This window comes from Zerene cesonia, chromosome 5 (assembly GCF_012273895.1).
Source record: "Zerene cesonia ecotype Mississippi chromosome 5, Zerene_cesonia_1.1, whole genome shotgun sequence".
Taxonomy (NCBI): Eukaryota; Metazoa; Arthropoda; class Insecta; order Lepidoptera; family Pieridae; genus Zerene; species Zerene cesonia.
The window spans coordinates 993,293-1,017,897 of record NC_052106.1 but is presented as its reverse complement, the minus strand read 5'-3'; the positions used below and the strand labels follow the sequence as shown (position 1 = coordinate 1,017,897).

General features: G+C 33.9%; 1 protein-coding gene across 6 annotated transcripts in view; it reads right to left on the bottom strand.

Moving 5' to 3' along the window:
* The window catches only part of LOC119839929 (Ig-like and fibronectin type-III domain-containing protein 2), a 122,011-nt gene that overhangs the window by 18,846 nt on the left and 78,560 nt on the right, over positions 1 to 24,605 (bottom strand). For 4 of the 6 annotated variants that reach the window (XM_038366378.1, XM_038366382.1, XM_038366380.1 and 1 more), the window contains 7 exons: positions 19,446 to 19,512; positions 4,739 to 4,987; positions 3,603 to 3,749; positions 2,227 to 2,452; positions 1,934 to 2,106; positions 1,337 to 1,670; positions 921 to 1,074 (listed from right to left, as the gene is read on the bottom strand). In XM_038366378.1, coding sequence (XP_038222306.1) covers positions 921 to 1,074; positions 1,337 to 1,670; positions 1,934 to 2,106; positions 2,227 to 2,452; positions 3,603 to 3,749; positions 4,739 to 4,987; positions 19,446 to 19,512 — 1,350 coding nt within the window. The remainder of the gene's footprint in view (positions 1 to 920; positions 1,075 to 1,336; positions 1,671 to 1,933; positions 2,107 to 2,226; positions 2,453 to 3,602; positions 3,750 to 4,738; positions 4,988 to 19,445; positions 19,513 to 24,605) is intronic. The other 2 variants (XM_038366381.1, XM_038366383.1) reach the window with 1 other exon arrangement.

Genomic DNA, 24,605 nt, shown 5'->3' with positions numbered 1-24,605 from the left:
TTGAGGAAGGCTATAGGCTATATATGTACCAAAGGCTATATATGTACGAAGTCGGGGCGGACTGCTAGTTTATTATAAGATAAAAGGCAGGTATTTACAGAGCTGACAATAACTCTAATGTTTATGAACATATTGTGTTTTTGACTTGTCACTTATTTTAAGCGCTTTTTCCTTCAGTCAGTCATAGCACAGAATCATAAGTACAAATAGTCATAGTCTGAAATGAGACAGATCGACAGGCTAGCCATGTTTTACATGTTATTTTTGCGTCCCCGAAACCAATTGCTTTCGAGTGCAATATTGATTTAGTGAAAAATACTAGTTCGCGGCTATTATTTGTTAAATTGAAATGTATTTTTAAACGGAACGCAAAAATAAACGGTAAATTGAACGATCCACCTGTCCACTCCAATTCTTTATTGCGGAAATATGAAAACGAATATTAAACGATATGTACGTAACTTTAACTGAGTTTAATGCAAGCGGAACAAATGTGGAATTCATGAGGTTGTTTTATGATTGCGCATTTATGGATGTTGACAGGAATAATTGTTGGCTGCTGTATTATTTGTTGACAATTAACTATTTTAATCAGCTTTTTGTTCCCACGTTTCAAGTTATTTTCTTTTTGGTAGCGTGGAGGAATCTATTACTACTGTCTTTTATATTGCGATTGGTTATGAAAAAATATTATGCCGCATTTTTATAAGCTGCGTCTATTTCTCAACACATTGCGTATTTAAATTTCACATGCACAAAATGCAAAAACAAATAATAAATATCAAGACAAATAAGTAGTGCGTTTCATTATATTCATCTAATTTATAATGACACAATAACATTAAGTAAGTCAAAGAACAAACATAAAACAGATGCAACACAAAATGAGTATGAGGTGTGCACAACACACAAACACTTACGCCTATCTCAAATGTTTTAGTGGGGTCGCAGAGCTTGTCCACACACCCGTAGTGATTGATCCCAGCTGAGAGACAGCAACTTCTGACATCTGGTAGCTTTGGAGCTGAAGCTACTGCTGTGGTCTTCATTTTACCAGGAGTCAGGGTTAGCGATCTATGTTCCAACAAATAAATTATAAAAAAACTTAACCACATTGAAATTTTCAGAGCTGGAAACCAAATTTAAATAGAACCTGGGATGTTGCTAGGGGATGATGTTTTAGGTCGCATTTAGCTACAATAAGTCAATACATCAGTCTAGTTGATTACACAATAATTTTAAAACCTCCAACAATATACAGAAATGCCAACGAAATATCCTCTTACGTATCTTTACTTTAATAGCATCATTAACATCAAAGAACTTAAGTATTTACCTGATGCTGTAGCTTGGTAGACTGGATCCATGAATATTATACGAAGTGACTGATATCTCATACATCGTAAACGGTAGCAAGTCATTTAATACCAAGAAGGTCTTATTCGCTGGTACTTTGTAAGTCATTGGCTGGCTCATTTTCATGCTTGTGTTACGCATTGAACTCTCAGAGGGATCTATTAAGTGGGCATCAAACGACCGGAGTGTGGTTACATTAACTATGTATTCTGTGACCGTTTCTGTGTTTTCCAATGGCGGGCTCCACGTGATATTCAGTTGTTTTTCGCTTAAGGGTTCCACTTCAACGTCTTCTGGCGGGCTTGGAAGCAGTTCTGAGGAAAAAATTTATAGGAATAAAAAAGTATTATATTTGAATATTTAGATTTCGATAATAGATTATAATAGTAGAGTTAGATAGATTCAACACTTCAATTAATTTATTTATTTATTAATCAGGTATTCGAATTTTGTTTTTGAATTGGAAACATGATTGTACACAAAGGCTTTTAAACTGCTTAATGAAATTCAGTGGCGATCAATTTATTAATTTTATCTTTTTTTCTAAAATATATACGTACTCTATGCATTTTCTTACCAATTCCTTCTACAATGCACGCTAATGTCTTCTCCATGTACGCTGCGCAACTATAGTGCGTTTTAATATTATCTGTGACTGGCGTGAACTCTCCGCGGCAGACATCCTGGCAGATATCTGGTACATGTTCCTGCACACAGCATGGGACATGGTTGCGACCATCCGCCATGCATCTGGGCAAAAATTGTTATTGATAAATAAATATTCATTTTCCTAAGTTATCAGAAGGATGAATTTGAATCGTTTCTTTTACACAATGAATGGACTTTGTTACCTTATGTTTCAATACATACTTAACAATTGCTGGGAAGTCTGGTTGACATGTCTCCGGATCCTGCCCCGTTCCTTCTAAAATAGTCTGGATACTGCAGAAGCCGAGACATCCTCTTGACACGTTGGCGCTGATGCAGCAATCCGTGTAGTTGTGGGACAGAGCCAGAGTGGAAAGAGTGGGGTTGTTTGCTGAGTACGAGTCTGTTGCATTCTGCGCTTCTGGTGGCGTTAAGCCTCGGGATATAACTGGAAAACAGTGTGCTATTATCGCCACGTTTTATGGTTATCACTTATACCAAACTCGCTTAGGGTGGGTTAAAATAACAAGTATGTTTATCTGTAATAAAGCTATTCTTTTTTGTGTTGCAAGTTGAACAAGTTGATACATCGCATGGTGGTAAGTGACCGCTCAAGAACATTAGTAGAGGAGGCACCTTTATAAATATGTTACCCTTTAAAAATAAAGGTATTGTCTATAGAAGAAAGAAAATGGCTTGAGTAGGGTAAGAAAAAGTATATGGGCTTCCTTATAACATTCTATCCTAAAAATAGTATCATCATAACATCATTCATTATTTCAGAAGTTCGATATGCTTAAAAAACCAAAAAGGAATAATCCTACTAACATCCTACTAATATTATAAATGTTTGTAAGGATGTGTGTGCGTTTGTTGCTCTTTCACGTCAAAACCACTGAACTGATTGCAAGGAAATTTGGTACGAAGACAGCTGGACAACTGGAATAACATATAGGCAACTTTTTATCCCGATATTCCTACGGGATACGGACTTACGCGGGTAAAACCGCGGGGCGCAGCTAGTTTTTCTATAAAACAAAAAGGATCACTTCGGTTGGAATAATCTATTGAGACAGCTAGCCCGCATTTCACATTCATCTATCTCTAGCTGACAAACGAATTTCCAGTGTAAGAAACCCATCTATCATATAAATTTTAATACGCACAATGGACATAAATAGTTATATTTACCACAATCAACGACTATGGATAATATTAATGCAGTAGCATTTTAAACAAAACCTGATATTAGATCCTGATTTAGATTATCAGATAAGGAACACTTTCAATTTGGTTGTTTTTAAGCTTTTTCATAACAAACTAATAAAATTCTCTTCTTTGTAATACACTAGCTTAACGCACGCGATTACGCACGTTCTCACAAAATAAATTCCCATTGGAATGAAATGTTTCACTCACTTCTAACTAGGAGGCTACACATAGACATACATATAGGATATTAAGGCAATGTGCATAGATGGGTTAGTAATAAAACTATCTCCAGACACAAAATCATATCAAAAATCGCTCTGTTACGACGAGAACAAAATTTAGGCACTACCATATTAAAAAGGAAAGTAAAGAATATTCTAACTTACCTGTGAGTCTATGGAAGCTCCTCACAGGCGGTTCAGTGTTCAGCTCGCAGGTGTATAGCCCTGCGTCTGAAGACTTCACCGACTTAATGACGAGTGCCCACACGTCACCACCTTTTCTGATCCCTGGGCCTTGGAGAGGTTCATCTGCTGTTGACAGACAATTTTCAATATTCATACGTTCTTGCATGTTAAATGTATCGACAACAATAGGTTTAATAACATGGTTCTAATAGTAGTTCAATATCTAAGAAGATATTATATTCATACGTGCTGTTAATAGAGCAAATGTTAAGGGTAATTTAGTTTTTTAGCATTGAAATGAATTTTTTTTAAGAATACAAAAAAAATGTATTTTGAGGCGGGATCCGAACCCGCTTCATTTTGCCAAACCGTAGTAACGCCTATCGGTTTCAAGTGTTTAAAACAATATCTTTAATATTAAGGAATTTTTAAATAGGTGACCAGTTGAAAAATAGGTCAAAGATCATTGATCATAATGGAATGTATTCACATTTGATACAAAACTTTGAAACGCGATAGCATCTGTGCCTCACTGTTCCAATAACTGCCAGTGCACAGACAAAAATATTAATAGTTTTATTAATAGTCAATATACTGGTCTATTGTCAATTTCATACAAACGGTTCAGGCGTTTAGGTGGGATTTACAACGCATAAATAGATATAATTTAGTTATAAAACTTTTTTCGATTAAACCCGTTTTCATCAGTTAGAACTAGTTTTTCCTAACGCCTTTGTAAGAACTGGTATAACTAGATATAATGCGTTAAAATCTATATCTATGTCCATATTGATTTTGAGTAGGAAACATTCTAAGGTTCTAATCCCAGCACACCCACTATTCCAAATCAGTTGATTGGTCGTAAAAGCTTTTTAAAGCATATTTATTTATTAGCTAATTTGGTTATTCATTTAATTCTTTATTAAACATTAAAAAAATACACAAAAAGAACCGATATAAGACAGTTATGATATAGCGAATTGGACGGCCTTATCACTGTGTGTTCATCACCAGGCAACAGCGGGTAGAATGGTTAAAACGCGAAAAGTCCTGAAAAACTTTCAACATTGAAGTTGAGCTAAAGTTACAGATAAACATTTTAGCATGAGACTTACCATCATCGTGCAGCACTTTCACCCTCTCGTCCCTCGTCACTCTCACGCCGCCAGCCGTCAGCAGCGAAGAGTCCCTCGCCCTCCGCCACAGTACTGGCTTGCCTCTCGCCCCCAGCACCACGCAGGTGAGGAGAGCGTCCTCCCCGCTGCGCACCGCTACCGTCCCCGCGGGCGCCCGCATCCACGCCTCTTTGGACTCGTCATCAGAACTGCTTGATGAGCTCGCGCTTTCTACAGTTTCTTTGGTATCTGTAAGGGGTTAAAAATTCATTAAATATAACATTTTAAAGCAAGGTCACGGCTATACATTTTTATATTAGCTTTCAGCATAAGTAATCACTCGCGAGGGCTATTTGGAATGCGTTTGTATTTGGAATTTGAATTAAGAATAATTGTCTAAGCAACAGTTGTTCTAAATTCAAATTTCTATCATTACTGATTTAGAAATCATAAGCTTCGTCACATCTGTAAATGTAAAAAATAGAAGTCTGCGGACCGTTTAGATGTTAAAGAGTTATTGACTTTTTCACAGAACTGTTTGTCACATAAAAAAATATTCATAAAGAATTGAAATAAATCTATCCATATATCCATAACATTTTTATGTGTGCCTTTAATTTCAATGTTATTTTCGATGTTTATTTACAAAAATCATTTTCATTCATTCATATGAGAATGTAAACACAAAAGTTATTAATTCTTATTTAATGATTACCCTCATATCAATAAAGGATGTTGGAAATTATGTATACTAACTAATATTATGAAGAGGAAACTTTTGGATTTTTGTATATTTGTAACGTTTTCACGCGAAAACCATTGAACCGATTTAAAAAATTCTTTCACCATTAGAAAGCGGCAACTTCATTGAGTCACATAGGCTATATATGTACCACGTTAGGTAATAAATATTCGAATTGTATCATCAAAGTCATAAAATCACCTTTAAAATTATGACCACATCATCTCAAGGGAAATCCGAACATAATTAGTATGCGCAATCGGTCAAAAATAGTTCCCAACTGTAAGCCCCGAGGATTTGGGGCCAATTTGTGACCTCGCCCACCTCTTAAGGTCGGTCCCTTCGTAGCTTCCTTGCGAATATAAATGACGAGATGTCGCTCGTGGCGTGTCTTTGATAGCGATGTGAAATCCATTAAGAGATTTATAGAAGTGTTTACCTAACCTTACTTACTTTACCTTAAGATAACATATTTGTTGTTCTTGTAAAATAACGAATTAAACAAATAACTAATCAGCAGCAAATATTCAGAAGTAGAACAAATTTAAATGGGACCACTCGATAAAAAACAATTATCATCAAAATCAATTCACAAAGCTTTGATTTAACTAAGCCAAAAAAAACTAAAAAAAAAACGGACACCTTCCTCTTTTTTAAGTCGGTTGAAAATAAAAGAAGTAAGTATTTACACTCAATAAGAAGCAATGCTATTGGAGCTAGAAGCCAAAATTTAATTACCTATTTCAAATACAGTAAGTTTCAAAACATTTTAAATATGTTATCGAAATGAAGTCAATTCGGTTTGTGGCAACACATTTTTAAAGCGTTTTTATTAGCTTCATCTGTTTGTGTGTATATGACCGACTCCTTCAAAAATCAAGCTGAAGTGTTTGTTGCTTTGTTTGAACGCGCTAATCTCAAGAACTACTGGACCGATTCAAAAATTCCTTCTTCATTGCATATGCACATGATGCCTGAGTACTATGAACCACGGGCGAAGCGGGAAGCGAATCGCTACTACTAATTGGATAAAACCATAAATTCACTCCAATATAAAAAACAATCTCAAAGGATTTATGCAATACCCATCGCTAGCACTCTGCCCGAAAACTGTAAGGTCATTTGGATTCTACGCATCTCTCCGTAGCGGGCCCAGGATAAAGAAATGAAGGCAAATTGAGCGACCGCCTCCCACATATTCTTACAATGAATCAATCTGTATGATAACAGCTGCCTCTAGCTTAAGCTTTTTATGATTTCATAAAAATATGTCGCGCGATAATAGACGCTATTCTCACATGATAAGAACGAAAATTGCCTGATACTATTTATCTCATTGATTTAGAGTGAATTGAACTACCGGATTGATATGATTCCGAAAGCGTTTGGGAAATGCTTCTTTACTTATATCTTTCCTGTTGTATAGAACATTGAAGAGTTTGTTATTATTGCATTTAACAAAGCCGTTTTCCGCTGTTAAGAGAGTTTAATGGGGATTTTTTTAATAGACTGATTTTTGATTTTTTAATAGAGAGATTTTTAGTGGGTTATATCGTGTATTATTGCGTCCATGCGAAGCCGGGGCGGGTCGTTACTAAATTTATAATCATAGTTTTGCCATATAGTTTAGTCACATAGTTTTACTAATTCGATGCAAAGAATACAAGTAACTCTATTTATAGAACATTAAATATATGAGGAAAATATCAAATTGCAAATTAATCGGCATACTAACAACGTTCTCCGGTTACGAGGGTAATAACTATAGTGATTCGTTGGAGATTTCCATAGTCATTTTAATAAATTATGATGGTTAAATTAACGATTGGAAATTATGGCTTAACTGTATCTGTTCCTCTATAAGCAGTCACTATAATATTTAACTATTTTACATGTTGTTTTCTGAAACTTACGGAATTGATCAAAATGGCTGTCTTCCATAGACTACAAAGAAGTAGAAAATAATTGTTTGGCAGGTTTATAATTACCTCCAAAATGAATATTGTTAAAATCGCATATTACACATTAATGAATTACCAAACGACGTTACAAATTATTGTTATTTATATACGAGATATTGAATTAAAAACACTTAATTTTTTTTTTCGAATTAGTTACAATTTTGTTTGCTATAAACTATAATAAATATAATAAAACAAACTTTAAAATGATGATAGATAAAACTCATCGTAGTCATTTTCCAGTGTTGCCACTTAAGTATAATTAATATCTATTATATACAACAAAACACTATTCATAAAGGAAATATTATGCCAACAAGGGACAATACTGCTGTTAAGCATTATAACTCTAATATATAGCGTACTAGCTGTAACTCGCGGCGTCACTTGCGTGGTTTACGTGTAAAAAGTAGCCTATGTGGTAAACCAGGCTATAACTTATCTCTGTACCAAATTTTGTATAGATACGATAAGCTGTTTTCGCGTGAAAGAGTTACAAAAACAAAAACGTTCGCCTTTATAATACTAGTAGGCTATTTCAGAAAAACCGGGAGTTTCTATCACCAAATACCGCAGCTAATAACAAGAGCTTTATAAATTTAGCGTTAGTCCAGAGCCGCATAGCTCCCGCTAGTCATTTCGTACATCCCAAGGCCTCCATTGTAGCTTCGACGAGAGTCTTAAAAATGCATCGCACAATGCAAGTGGAAACAAAAGATGTGAACCCTCGGAAATTCTTCATTATTGTGGGACAATGTCGTTACAGATGGCGGGATTTCCTTGTATATTTTCGGTATATTCCAGATGAGAGCGACGGTTCTCTCGAATCTTCGCCTCGTCTATTGTGAGTGCTTATAATGTGGTGAAGTTTAAATACGCGTATAAAGTATAAAATTGGGTTAAAATGTTTGGTTTATCTTGATATATTTTGACTTAACATATTCTTTAAATAGAACCACAAGTTCTATGGCGTAATTACTATGATATATATTGTTTCAAATTAAATAGTAAAATTGGTATCATTTTAAAAGGCTACAGTTTTTCTTGCTAGCTCATGTACGTAAAAACTGCTTTCAGCGGTGGTAAATAGTAAAACTATGATATGACGAATCGAAAGTACTTACAGAAGAAATATTAATTATTGAATTAATAAATATTTGAGTGCTAGTATGAATTATTGTATGTGAGAAACAGGTAAGAGATTAATATGATACGAAATTTTGAACTGTATATAGAGAATAACAGTCCTTGCGGGTGTATTTTACATAAGAAGTAATATATGTAAAATACAACCGCAATGAGACACAGACTGTTATAAATATAAGAATACAATCTTAATTTGATTTTGTGGCGTAGAAGTTTTCATTTCAGAGCAAACTTGAATTGTTTAATTGATTATTCAAATTATCAAATAGAATAATTTAATTTCATTTGGTAGATTTCACTCTTTACTGTTAAATAAATAAACGACCTCAGCAACGTTTTATGAAAAATTTTAAAAACAGATTATCGCAGACGATAGGCTCACTAACAAAATTAATATGAAATGTTTCTAAGGTCGTTTTTGCTATAGCGGCCTCATATAATTTGAAGCGTTACAAAAATATTATATTTCTTAAAAGTATTGTGAGATCACTCGCACCTGGCAGAAATTATTTTGTTTTTCAAACAAGAGTTACTTAAAAGTTTTGAAAAGGAAAAGTTTTCGCGGCGGAAAAAGAAATTTTAAACAATGTATAAGAGTCCTTTTAACGCATTTCGAAGTTAGTTAAACTAGTTAATTTTATAAGTAAGATATTCTGACTTCAAGTACTGTTTTTGTAATTGTGTTATATATATACATTTATAAATATAATTTTCAATTGTACTTATTATTTTACCATGTACAATACTATGTTTTATATGCATCTTATATATATTGTTATAGGCGTAAAACAATAATACACACACACACACACATCTTACAAACTTTCGCAGTAGGATATTTTTAACTCACTAAATAAAGGTATATAATGTAATAATAAATTGAATGCGCTTTTCGAGATGCCGTATATATTTAGGATAATGCTATCGGGCAGTAGGTACCTACATACGCTTTGATGTAACCCTCATAATGGACCGTTTCTTAATGCTTATAAATATGTAAAGTTGTATGTTTCCTTTACTATAAAATTGCTTTAATTGGCTTCTCTTTTATTGATCTAAGGACCTGATAAAATATTACACATCGCGCTCAAATAATATGTGAGTAATAAAATGACTGAAGGTTATTATCTGGTCTAAATAAATATAGATAATAAATTATATCTTATCATCATCATCATCGTCATCATCAAGATCATCACCATCACCATCATCATCATCATCATCATCATCACCTTCACTATCATAAATTATATCATATCTTGTCGTTTTTCATAAATATTCGACCTCGTTATTGTGAGTTATGTACCCAAAAGTTTTTTATATCCTACTCCTTATATCTGAAAAAAGACAATACGTCTTAGTGCCGAAAAACGTAATTTTCCCATATAATTGCATTTTACTAAGGTCATTTTTCATATATGTTCAACCCTACTACAGAAACCTGTAATTTATTTTCTGCCAAAGGCCCCTCACCTCATATTTCCGTAACGCGTAATAAATATTAAATTTCACACTGACAGCTAATCGGAAATAAGCTGATGACAGATGAAAGGGCTAATGGTTACTAAGACATCCTTCTGAGAACGGCTCTTAGGGTTACACTAAGCAATGCGACTGACTTTACGCGATTTAAATTGTGTTTTGTTTGGTCGGAAATACTAACAATTTAACAAAATAAAAATGTTGCTACGAATAAGTTGGCTATTTGAACATAATAAGAATTGAGAAAAATATGCTTTTTGAAATATGTTTTTAATTAGAGCTGGCGAGAGAGATCGGGTGATGGTAAGGGATCACCACCGCCTATGAACGCGGTGGTTGCTTCAGCAATCTGTAAGCTTTTAATGGATAAATAAGCAAAGGATTGACCATGGGAGTAAAGAATGGACAAGGAAGGGGGCGGAAGAGGATACCTTCGTGCTCTCCCACTCGAACGAATACAATAGCATTCGCATGGTACTATTTCACCCATTCTTCTTTGGGTGTGGAACCTTCCCCGGTGCCAAATCATGTTCTACTATCCCATATCCCTTTCCTTTCATATATTCCTCTAATCAATCCTTTCCTTATCCCTTTCCAATTTGAAGTCGGCAATCCATTTGAAGGGGCGTAAGGTCTACAAACAACAAATAGTTTAAGGGTGATTGACGGACAAAGATCTAAACAAAGAAATTTATCACATAGATAATTAATATTAGTGTGATACATGTTTAATTTATTTGTACACATTAGCGACAAAGCTTTGTTTTATCCAGCTTTAAATTAATTTATACTATGTTTGCACAAATGTTCCGTAGTAGGTATTTCATTTTACTATTGTATTTTTTCATAGAGCTAGTTTAACCCTTGTCGGAGATTGACTATTTTTGTTGTAAAAATAAAACTGAAGGGTTTGCAATAAGGGATGAATGATGACAGCCGACTTATATATTAAATAAATATGAAAAAAGTTGAGTAAATGTACATTTAATGAAACAACATAGACTAACCGTGTCGCGCGATTTCATCCGCTGTAAAAAGGACTATTTCTGTGGCTTTGTTCATCTGGTACATAAGCTATATCACTGCTGAGTATAATCAAAATCTGCTCAGTGCTTTTTACGTTAAAGAGTATGAAACATATAAACCCATCATTAAAAACTTTCGCATTCATAATATAAGAAGGATAGTACTTTCTATCCTCAATATTGATAGGATTGGATATAATGGTACAAGATGTAAGCATTCATCAGAATAATTTTGGACTTATGTTCATACTAGCTATAACCCGCGGCGTCACTCGTGTGGTACCCGGGTAAAAACTAGCCTATACGCTAATCCAGACTATCATCTATCTCCGTACCAAATTCCATACAGCTATGATAGCCTGTTTTCGCGTGAAAGAGTAACAAACATCCGTACATTAGAAACGTTCGAGAATATTAGTAGCATATTAGTTGAAGGTAGGTAAGGTCTTCAGTGTTGTATATTTCGTCTCAAGTAATAACTATTTCACTTGAATTAATCGTTGACAGCGTTTCACTTCTTGTAGTATAAGAGCTGGTGTTATGTTTTGCTTCATATTGTTATTGCAGTATATTGTTTGGCATTAATTTGCTGCTTCTAAGTTGCATGTTTATTTTGATTATGCTGTAGTTAGGGTGGTTGTTTATAATATTAGTAATATAAGCTGTAAGAATTTTATATATATTTTTGCGACAAACCCTACAAATACGGTAAACTCTACGAATAATTATTATTATAAAAAAATATTTTATTATTGTTAAAAAAAAGCACAACGATGTTTGGCTCCACTGTGTTCAAAGTTAGGATATACGGATATCGTCAAAAACCACCACTATAAAACGGAACAGCCTTATTAACCTTAAAAAGTTGCATTTTTAATGTCTGCAGCAAATTGCATTTGTGCAAAGCGTGAATAAGAGAGGTAGTTGGCCTTAATTAAAAGTATACTTAATAATAATAAAGTTCACTCCCAAGAACGTGTTCACACCACAATAACTGTTCCAAGTTGATCGTCGACACGTAGCAAGAAAGTTGGGAGTGCGCTATAGTCTGCACGTATAACCCTCAATAATTGTATGAAACTTTATTCGACTCCGTCATAATGAATTCGCGCCGTCATTGGAAGCGTTTAATGAAATATTTTAACGTGAATTGAGTCTTATAGTGTACTATTTAATGTGTGATGCAGGTGACGGTCTTTGTAATCTATACTGCAATGTAATAAAGCTGAAGAGTTTGTTTGTTTGAACGCACTAATCTCAGGAACTACTGGTCCGATTTGAAAAATTCTTTCAATGTTAGATAGATAGCACATTTATTGAGGAAGGCTATATATGTACAATGGTCGAAGCCGGGGCGGACCGCTAGTAAATTATAAAAGGTGTTACAATTATTGTCGTATATCATCCTAGATTGTTTTTGATCCAAAGTCGTGTCAATAGAGATGTATTCTAGTTAGTTAATTACACCTACGAAATGTAAGTATAAGAGAATTTGTTAATATATTCGTTTTTTAATATATTTTGGTCATTAATTCAAGAGAGAAATAAATATTTCAAAGAGTTCAGAAAGTTTCCATTTTTTTTATTCATAATTAATTGTCTTGCAAAAACGGAGTGCGCATTCATTATAGTAAAACCTAGAAACCAGCAAGCCAAACATTTATTCAACCATTTTCTCAAACATATTTCATGGTATTTGCGTTCAGCTCCCTGCCTATAAACATTAAAGAGGTTTGAAGTGTCACGGCAGGTCGTGGAGCAAGTTTATGCGTTCCCAAGTTAAATAATGTTCAGTAAATTACAGCCAGCGCTCGCACTACAAACATGCAACGTCAACATTATTACTAGATGGAGTTTGGATTAAAATGTTTGTGGAATCTTCAATAAAGCCAGCATTTATCAGTGTGTTGTCGCGGGTTAGTGTGTGTGCGTGTTATGTATGTGTGTTTGTCATCCACATTGTATCAAATGAATGGATTGTTGTTGATCTTTTTTTTTAAATAACCAGCGTCCCAAAAACTAAGGAGGTTCTCAATTTGTCCATGTCATTTTTTTGGCTCCAAAACTCCGTCGATTTCGAAACGATTGACATGGTCCTTTTTATGTTTGACTAGCGCTGCGCCCAGGCTTCGCCCGTGGAGAATATATAGCCTATAGCCTTCTTCAATTAATGGGCTATCTAACACTGAATGAATTTTTCACATCGGACCAGGAGTTCCTGAGATTAGTGCGTTCAAACAAACAAACACAGTCTTCAGCTTTATAATATTAGTATAGATTGGGAATTGTTGTCATTTGGTCCGATTTTAAAATTAACCATATTTAAAAACACTTATCTCTGGGAATTAAACGCAATGTGCAAATCTTTATCACTATTAACGAACCATTGAAGACTATACTCATGACAGTTCCACATAATCTACGTCAAATAATGAAATGAAATATCCTTTATTGCACACATCAAACAAAAAAATAATGAAAAAGTAGGATATGTCGTGGAAAGGGCGGCTTTATTTATTTTCCATCTAAACCTTATTCTTAAAAACATGGGTACATCTTAATATTTTGCATCATATATATAACAATATTGAGTTTTATTTTATATCATACTGGTCCACTGAGCTGGCGATTCGGCTGATGGTAAGCGATCACCACAGCCCATGCAGAGGTTGTGTATCTGTGAATGCGCTGCCCGCTTTTAAGGTAAGATAAGGAATAAGGAAAGGATTGACGCTTGGAAAAACCTCCACTCACCAAACAAAACAATAGAAAGAAAAGAAAGAAAGAAACATATATAGCATGCTACTATTTCACGCCGATCTTATTTGGGGGTGTGGCACATCCCCTCTGCGAGCTGGCCCAATTCGTGCCGGAGCGTGCTCAACTCCCACGTTCGAAATATTCCCCTCAGTTATATTACCACTACACTATAAATATATATTTCATACAACGAAACTTTCTCAATTAATTTAATAGTGCTCAGCAAACGACGATTTAATATGGCGGATCTTTTGATCGAGATAAGAAATGAAAGATCTCTCCCCCAGTGATATGTGACTTTAGATCTGCCATCTCATTGTTGATACACACGGACGAGAAATCTTCCAATAATTGTTACGGATTTACTGAGAGAAATTATATATTACTTGAGCATTAATCGCATAAACATTTACTTTCAGCGAAAAATAACTATTTTATACAGGGCTTGTATGTCTGTCTGGCCGTCTGTCACCAGGCTGTTTCTTATAAAGTGTGATAGTTAGACAGCTGTAATATACAGTGATAATATATTTCCGTTGCCGCTATAACAACAAATAATAAAAAATGAGGTGAAGCGACGGTGTCATAAAACGATGTAAACGTCATGAAAGTCATCAGTATAGGAGACCAATTTTTTTACAGTTTTTCTAAGGAGAAACTGCAAAAAATTGCTTATATGTACGGCACCGTTGTGTTGCGAGGCAGATTCGCACATGAACGATGTTTCCTTTTCCAGTCAACTTAGTCGTGTTATGCCTTATTGATTTATTTCATAGTTAAGATCGGGATTATACCAAAATGATCTTTATTGCTTATATGCCACAGACTGCTTAAAAGACCTAAATAGCTATTATGAAATAAGTGTTTAAGCAATTTGTGGTTGAGAGTAACAAGAAATTAAACCTAGGATTCCGTGCTTATAACAAATGTGCTTAATCTTCTGCTAAAAAGAGGTTAAATGAACTAAGTTTATCAAACACTGCTACACTGCGTCTCGTTTTATTACTTGTAATATTTGAACGCGTTTATTACAACTTGGTATATCACGATAGTGGGTTCCATTCAATTCATGTTGACAGACCTCTCTCAAATATAAAAGGTATAATAAAATATTTAGAGCATTCGGTTTAATTTTTTATTAGATTTAATTTTCAACCGACGTTTACGAATGAAGAAGGTTCTGAATTCGACTGTATTTTTTTTTTTGTTTTGATACTTGATAACTTCTAATAGAAAATAGAAAATAGTATTAGTATGAACATTTACCATATTAATAAATCGACCGAATGTAAACTATTAAATAAATTACTTATTTTTATAAATTTGATATTTGTACAACCGGTAAGCAATCACGCATTTTATAAGCCAAAATAAGAAAAAATACAATTTCAATCTACCAGAATTCGTACATCGTAATGTATCAGCTAAAATACGTAGGAGACTCGCGCTCAAAAACCGGCTAAATGAAAAGTGCATCACGCAGCTTTACGCCCGTCGCAATATGAGTGCTTTCCAATATTTCACTAAGTTCCCACTCCAATCTTGGACCGGATCCATTAGCCGTATTTGCGGATCCCACCGCGCTTGTCGCCGAATGATATATCTTCCAATCCCTCGTGTTTTTCGTATGCGATTTAACAAATGACACGTGAAGAGTTTCGCTTGTAAATCTCGTATGCTTATAGCAGTGGAAAAGCGCGAAAAGGATAGTTGAAGGATAAGTATACTTAGTGTATGTACATATGTTTCAATAGCCGATGCTGTACCGTATTGTTATAAAGATTGATAACAATAGATATAGTTAAAACAAAAAACTAAAAAGCCTTAATTATAGAATCTAAAGTCACTTTCTTTTATACAGAGTATACGTAAGAAATTTATATAATCCTGTAACAAAAAACAACACAACACAACAAAACCGTTCAGTCGAATTGAAAATCTCCATTTGTTTAAGTGGTTACCCCAAAACGTTAACACTATACAAAATGCTTCTTTGCTGAAAGAGTTATATGAGATAATAATATCAACAATTCATTTAAGTCTCAAATGTATAGAATACGCAAATAAAAATAGAAATAATTAACTGGAAATTTAAAAATTAAAGTACTTCAAAGAGCACATTATCGTCCCAAAACCAAACATGCATTGCGTGATCTATAACAACAAATCAAACAGCACAATTTCCTAATCAAACAAAACACTCAATGTACACATTCATCGGCATATTTCTCAATTTAATAGAACGATGTCATTAAAAGAACACGGGACAGCTGTGGAAGATAATACGACGTGGGAAATATTGAAAAATCCGAATAAGCAGACAATGCCAACAGTTTCATAAGTTTGCTTAACAATTTGAATTGAAAATTGAAGAGGTTTTCAGTATCTGTAAAGAACTTTTGTACAGACGGAGTAAGCGTAGATAGATCAAGACTACTTCTTTGTATCTTAGCTTCTCAAAATTTTTCTCAAAGAGAATTTTCATTCAGACTTCTGTTTTCTGAACGTGTTGTGAACGAAAGTCTATTTGAATTAGTTAAATGAACGATTTCGTTTATCTAACATACATTTTATGTTGGTAATATATGTATATTTGTGAAAAAAATCATTGGATCATGGAGGGTGTAAAAAAATCATTGGATCAATATATTATCATCATCATCTTCAGGCCATATATGTTCCCACTGCTGGGACACAGGCCTCCAATATATTATACTAAGGGCCATCACTTGCTGATGTCACTGATGGTTTATGAAACAGTTTTTAACCTATTCATACATTATTTATTAATTTATCTGACAGATAAAATATTTATAGGGACTAGTAGGAATTCACTTGTATTGTATTGGTTTATTATAATTTTTGGCAGGGCTGTTCGTTGGTTGTGATTAACACGTGACCTTAACTGGGATTTCCTGGATTTATCTTGTTAGGGAATCACGAAGAAAATGTTCTGGCACAGCAGCGCTTAGTTATTGATAAGAATAAGAAATGTTATTATTAACGCTTTTGCGGACAGTGACTTGCGACTCTATAAATGTTCATAAGCGGTGGTGATCGCTTACGATCGAGCGAACCACAAGCTCAGTTGCAATAACATAAAGAAATACTCCTGCCCCTAACTCCAAAGGGTTAACGCGTGAGCGTAGAACCGAGGGGTCCTGGGTTCAATTCCCGGTGGGGACAAAACAAAAAAAATGTCTCGGTCTGGCAGGACACAGAAGGCTGATCACCTACTTGTCCGTAAAGAAAATCAATCAGTGAAACAGATATACATCATCTGCCTTAGGCGACACAGTACTTTTGAACTTTTGAACTCCAAAGGATAAAAGCACACTTGAACAACATAGAAAAAAAAATGGTTCTGCCGTCCAAACAAGATCGCATGTAACAATATTTAACGCTATACCCCCTTAAAAAACAAATTAAGAGCATAATTACTCTCAAGATAATCCGTTAGTCCGTATAACGGTTAGTAATTGTATCCTTAAGACCCGCCTATAAATGACACCTAAATCTGACCCTGAATAATTGTCAAATGGCTTGAGAACAGCTCGATGGTCCATTATACGAGACTTCATGATACAGATGCGAGCGTTAGCGACAGCGATTATGTTTAAAATTTATCAAAAATGCATTAAATTTATAACATTACCAAACTTTACATAAAAATATGACCTTGTCGATTGATTCTGATTTTACGCTTCAATTTGTTGGTTTAAAGACTGTATAAGAAGAGAGTGTTGGAATCAATGTAGTTTAAAAATAATTGTTTTTAACCAAAATGCTAATCTTACCTTCAGAACCACCATACGGGACACACTAGCTTTCAAACTTAACAAATAATGTGAGAACTTCCTCTTTTTTTCAAGTCGGTAAAAAAATTGTTCATCAGTTGTTTTGTTCGCTGTTAATTTTAATACGCTAGAAACTAAATTAACATGCGTAAATTCACTTATCGCTTATAATACTACCCTCACTTCCGCCATTCTTCGACCGCTTCGAAGCATAATAGCATCGCTTACAAGAATTACTTTTAGTAACGGCCGTCTAATGACTCCTGCGTTGTGGAAAATGACGCAAGTTTACGTATTATGATGCGATTTAGACGTCGTTATTTTTAAAGGCACTTTTAAATATGTTTATTTAGTTACTAGTTATCTTTCTCAATAAATGGGCTTTCTAACAATGGATTTTTTTCAAATCGGACCAGTAGCTACTGAGATAAACGCAATCAAAAAAACAAACAAATTTTTCAGTTAACACACGTTGAAGAAAACACGTGTATGTAAATTTTCAATATTAATAAATTTAACGCTCATAAACTTACAATAACATTATCACAGTATAATAGAATCACTGTTGATACATTAAAAACAAAATTGATGGCTCCATATTGATAGATCCATATTCCATAACCTATCTGTGGCAAAGACTAGAAATCCTAATATGACAGGGCGGGAGGAATTTCTTTAAAATTTAAATAGTTTTCATCCACAAAAAGATTAACGCCGTTCCTGGTATGCCGTGCTCTAAATTCTAAAATAAGGGCAATAATTTCTCATTTAATTCAAAAAGAATCGAATTAAAAAATTTCTAATTGAGTAACGAACTAAAAAAGTACAATCGATTTGAGAACCAAATACAATAAATTTGAGAAATTCTTTGTGGACGTCGAGTGATTATGCATTCTTATACAAAATATATTTATTGGCATTCCGTTAAGCTCTGAAGCACATAAATGAGCAGTAGTGACCGCCATTAGCTTTAAGGCCGTAGTTGAGGAAAAATCTCGTAAAATAGGATGGGATCCAATAATAATCTTGTATTTCTTTTGTGTTTTGTCCTTTGTGGTATTCTAACAAATCGAGAAGTAAAAAAGTTTTATTACAGACCTAAAGGTCGCAATTATAATTTAATGAATATACGTTGGATGTTTGCTTTATTTTTCGAATAAAATATGGTAGAATTGATTTGTATATTGATAAAAACTAGCGGTCCACCCCGGCTTCGCCCGTGGTACATATCTCAATAAATGGGATATATAATACTAAAAGAATTTTTCAAATCGGACCAGTAGATCCCGAGATTAGTGCGCTCAAACAAACAATCAAACAAACAAACGCTGCTGTTTTATAATAGTGGAGATTAAAAGTTTTTTTATATTCTAAAATTAGCATAAAGTTCCTATAAAGACATTTCACAACATACGTTTTAAATTATTGTATAAAGACATTTCACAACATACGTTTTAAATTATTGTATTTAAATGCCCATTTCTTTTTTTATATATAGTAATCTATATAGATATCCATAAGTCAACTTGGAAAAAGTGGCTTTTTAATTCGATAATAAAAAAGTGAAGTCCCGTGTCCCCTCCTGGGGTATGGGGCAGATGATATACATCTGTTTCACTGATCGATTTTCTTTATGGACAAGTAGGCGATCAGCCTTCTGCGTCCTGCCAGACCGAGACATTTTTTTTGTGAGTCCCTACCGGGAATTGAACCCAGGACCCCTTGGTTCTACGGTAACGCGTATCAAGGAGGCGGTGAATTCTATAATAGTATTTGAATAATAAGTATTCTTACCATCTGACTGTGCTAGAGAAGTGGTAAGCGCGGCCAGTAAAGCAACGCTGAGCGTAAGCGCTCTCATCTGAAACAAAAGCATTGATTATTAGGATTTCTATTACATTTATTTGTAAGAATCGCAACAAAAATACATTTTGTCAATAATAAAAGGGTATTAAAAAAGCCTCATAACGGAGTCCTATAAAAGTAGCGAAATCTAACAAATTCGGAGAAGCAACGCACACGCAACTTAGTCCACTTAAAGTAATTAATCTATATTGTAATTAATATGGGACTGTCGTTCCTTGTTTTCCCGACGTGGTGGTGATACTACCGTAATATGAGAGATATTATAGAATGAAGGACATAAAATCGATTTAAATGGGACGCTCGGTGATAAAATTTCATTTGGTATTATTATATTTGATTCTTTGGATATTATGTATGGAGTTTTCTATGAATTCAAATCGTTTAGGTTACACGTGGCCCACGCTTTCCAAATTCCTGGAAATATTTATTATGATACATGTACGCACGCATTACGAAAACCTATTCTTAAATAATGTAAGAATTGTTAGTGACAAGTTAAATTAATAATTTACGCTTAAATTTATTGTAGGTGGCTTCCATAGTAATTTGAAGTTAGTATTAGATGTTTTTGTGAATTTTATTGGACCAACTAGTAAATCACGTAATTTTACAAATCTCTTTGGAATGTCACTGCAGACCGACAGAAACGATATAGATTTGAAGGATACTAGCATATTATTAACTGAATTTAAATCCCTAATAACTTGAGAGCCCTTATTGCAATCTACTTCCTGAAACAAAGAAGGTAAAGCAGGTTTAAATAATATAGCTGTTTCTTTTGCAACACGTTTTTATTTAAAAAGAAAACATTAAGCTTGGGAATCAACACGTGGCGCGGTTGTAATGCGTAAGCGAACTCATAAATTGGTTTATATCCCGGGATTGTTGCGCTGTGTATCCGATATTTACAGTATTTTAAGCTTCTTTCTGTCATGGTTATGTATTTTAGGGATCGGATCCGGAGAATGTTCAGAATTTAAAATGAATATTACGAAATATTGTGAAAATTTGAAATAAGTAAATAACTTTAAATATAATGCATAAAATGTGAAATTTTCCTTCACAGAAAGGCACGATATTTGAGAATACTCCTAACAGTACAAATTTCAACAAAATTTTGTTATCAATTTAATGGATGATCATTGATAAGTTGATACGGTGCTGTGCTCATCATTTTCTTTGTTGTACGCTTTAAGCCTAAGACGTGCGTAGCACTAACATTTCCAAGCCCCAATTTCAGTGAATATTAAAGCCGTGTTAGTTATTATGTAATACCCGTGTAAACAACAAACTTCAATTAATTTACAAAGTACCGCTTTAAGCCGCTTACTGTTTCTAGGGTGGGATCATGCCACTCGTCCGCTCGGAGCTACGACTGCTACGCACGTTCGATATTAGATGTGCTACGCGCGACGTATAGCTGTACTACGGTCGAATTTCACGTGTGCTACGCGGTACTTATATAGTTCTAGTAAATTATAGCCATGGAAAAAGACAAAATACGAAACATACAATTTATTCATATTCTAGTAATTAATATTATTTTAATAGAGGAGCAGAATTCTATTTTTTGTTATAATAAATTCAAAATAAAATCAATCCAATCCATCGGCGTTTGCTTTATTCACTTTAATAAATATGTTGTTTCTATTTCAAAACAATGATGTATTGTATCGTTTGTTACATGTTGAATTATAATTGCTGTTGAAAAAGCAAGTCGTTATATATAACAAACTCGATAACAACGCGATGCCAACTATTGACAGTCCTTGATCTTCTTTTATGAAATATCAACTATCTCCGACGTGAACAACTACGATTTATTGAAAAAAGAAATTGGTTTATTTCCGAAGTTAAGACGACTTTAGCAGCATACTATACACATAGAAGAACTGGGAGCATACGAAAAAAATTTTCATTGATTTACATTTAATTTTAAGTTTAATTTAACAAATGCTTTATAAATTAAGAAATTTTAAAGAATGGAAAAAATGATTACGGTCTCTCTTTGACACATAAAACCTAAAGAGTAGAAGAAATTCGCTGAAAATTTGCTAAGGGATCACAAATGGCCGAGGGGTTAGACGCTGTTCGGCGCAATGACGCGGATTCGCATAGTGCCTCGAGTCAAATTTTTTCTATTCTTTAAAATGTTCGATTGGTCTACATGCGACGAATAATGCGCCTAACCCCGTTTTTGTTTTATCCCAAAAACATATGGATTAATCAGCAAAAAGTAAAAAACTGTATTTTTGTACGTGTGTCCATCTGTGACAACGAATCATCAACGTAGAGACCATTTTATTCGAAGTTTTAAATCTAAAATCTTATCGGAAATGAATATAGTCACTCGTTAGACATTCCAATATTGTAGTTGAGAATTTATTGCTTGTTATATTTCACTTTTTTGTAACATTGTTGTACAACTCGTTTATCCAGTAGTTTATAAATATTTTATAAATACACATTTCATTCATATATTTATGAATAAATTTTTATTATCTTTACAAAAAAAAAAATAATTATCACACGTTTCATTTTAGCTGAGGGCTAATCTCATTACTGAGACATCTTGAAAAGCCGATGTAAAATGGAAGAAAAAACAAAAGCTCTCCTTGTTTACAGAAGAACATTGTCGACGCCGAAAAATAATTCTCAAGAAATTCAAATACATCATCGCTTTATCTCATTGTGATTAATATCACCGTGAAACGTCCCTTTTTATTAGCGTATACAATTGTTTTCGTATTTCTAGATGTTTCTTTTTAATACCGAAATTGAAGTGTACGTGCTCCATTCCTGGAGATGAAATTCATATTGTAATTATTTGTATTACAATAACTATCCGTGATTTGGTGTAGTTTGTGTTGACACAAGTTGTGAATCATGAAAAATGATAAGAAAAGTTTATTGGTAATAAGTGTTATGTCATAGCGTCAACTGAGCTGGTTCGCCTGATGGTACGAAATCACCACCGCCCATGAACACTAGCAGAAGAAAAATAATTTTTGAAATCCGCCCAGTTATGTAAAAACATTATAAATATAAATGTTCCCGTTTAAAAGTTATGTATTTGTGAGCCTCGACAGCAACGTAATATCGATGCAGCACGTTTACTAATCTATCTGAGACACTTCCTGTGGTTAGGATACGATCCATTCTGTTAGCCTAGTACTTTAGTTTAAACACTAAGGTACAAGCACATTTTATCATTGTATTCCGTTGCACGCTTTGAAGTAAAGTTGCTTTATTAAACATTTCATTGTCTTTACTCTTTGCAAAGGAATAAATATGCTAGTAAACTGCAAATACGTGATGTTTTTGATGACAGTTACTATGTTGAAATATATATACCCGTACATACATTGTTTGGATTTTTTATCTTCATTAGAACGATAAGTCTATTGTGTATAAAAAATACAGTCTTCCTTCTCTTTTAAATGTTGTTCGAATAGTTTAAAACAAGCACAAATCTTGCCTTATTTCTAATAAACTACACATTCGTTATTTAAACAATTTCAAATATCCCCCGAGTCCTAAAATAATCTTCCATTTCACAAACCGCACTGTCTAACCTTTAACATTTTGATATAAGCAAATAATAAGGTACAAAGACACAAAAAGCATCTAAATATGTATGTAATTAAAAATTGTAAGCCCACCCTAGTGTACCTAATTTGTAAAGCTAAATTTAAACACAAGGAGAAGGATTCATGAATATTTCGGTTTCCCAGATCCACTTTCGACGTATTTTGATTACACTGTAGCGCGTTCATGAATAATGAACGGTTTGTGTGTCTGCATTTAGAAAACGATTAACAATTTTGTAATGAAATATATTTTTTAACTAATTTTTTTTTTTTTTCATTTTTTTGTTATAATAAACTTATGAAAGTCTATGTTTGCTTTAGTGTCACGCTGACAACACATTGAGCCTTGTGCAGACAACCACATCGTATGAATTATGAAGCGTAAGTATCTATCAGCAATGATGGTCAGAGAGTTGTCAGCCTGACACTTAAACCAGCCCACGACTTAAGTAAGATGAGTGGTAAGTGAAATCTCGTGGCCCGTGGCAAGTGAAAAATAATTATTAGCTGTTTAAAAAGAAATCAAAACATTGTTTCTTAGCTTTTATAATCATGGCCGGTAAAGATTTTATTTATGCAAAGAAACAAACGATAAAAACGAGTCATTATAAATTTAGCAGCATTTTATCAAAACTAGTCTGAAGCATTAAAAAGGAGACGAAGCAATAAAAAGCACACTAAATCTAGGAAACGAATAACGAGCGAAACTTTAAACCAATTTATAAAAGGCTTAACAACTACACAATTTATTAACAAAAAGCGTCAAAATGAGACCGAATGAAAAATTCTACGCAACCTTTTTCCGGCTCATTCTAACAAGAAATATGCTGGAAAATTTTTAACACTCATTTATTCATGTCATTTGGTAGACTGGGCTGGTTCCTGTTGTTTTAATTATGTACAAAAGGAACTGAATGTGAATGAAGCCACGTTTATTCGCTTATACAGTATCTACTTTAAATGCTGAAAGACTGTATCTTTAAGAAGTACTGAATCTATTTAAGGAACTATTAATTGTATTGCCCTCTTTGAAAAGAGAATTAAGTCGCTTGCGATTTATTTAGTTTTCCGTGTCACCGCTTGCTAGTTATTGGAAATACATTATATTGCAATTTGAAATTGAAAGAAGACCTGAAAGCGTACATTCTAAGTATCGAATTAATTAGTGACTAATATATTAATATTATTGTTTACTGTCAGATTTGACTCGATAACCGCTCATGGTGTTTTAATAAATGTAAAATTAGTACTGTTTTGTTTATTAAAATCTATATTTCTATACTTAATAATATAAATCTGAAGAGACTTGAACGCGCTCTCAGGAACTGATATGAAAAATCACCGCATCACCGAATCACAGTCATCCTGGAATCACCTATATATCCAATAATAATAATAATAATAATAAAACACTTTATTATTGCCCGCAGGGCACCTTGTGGCGAGGTGACGGGGAGTAGCGCCCCCGCGGTCCTTAGTTCTCCCGGGGGAGGTCCCT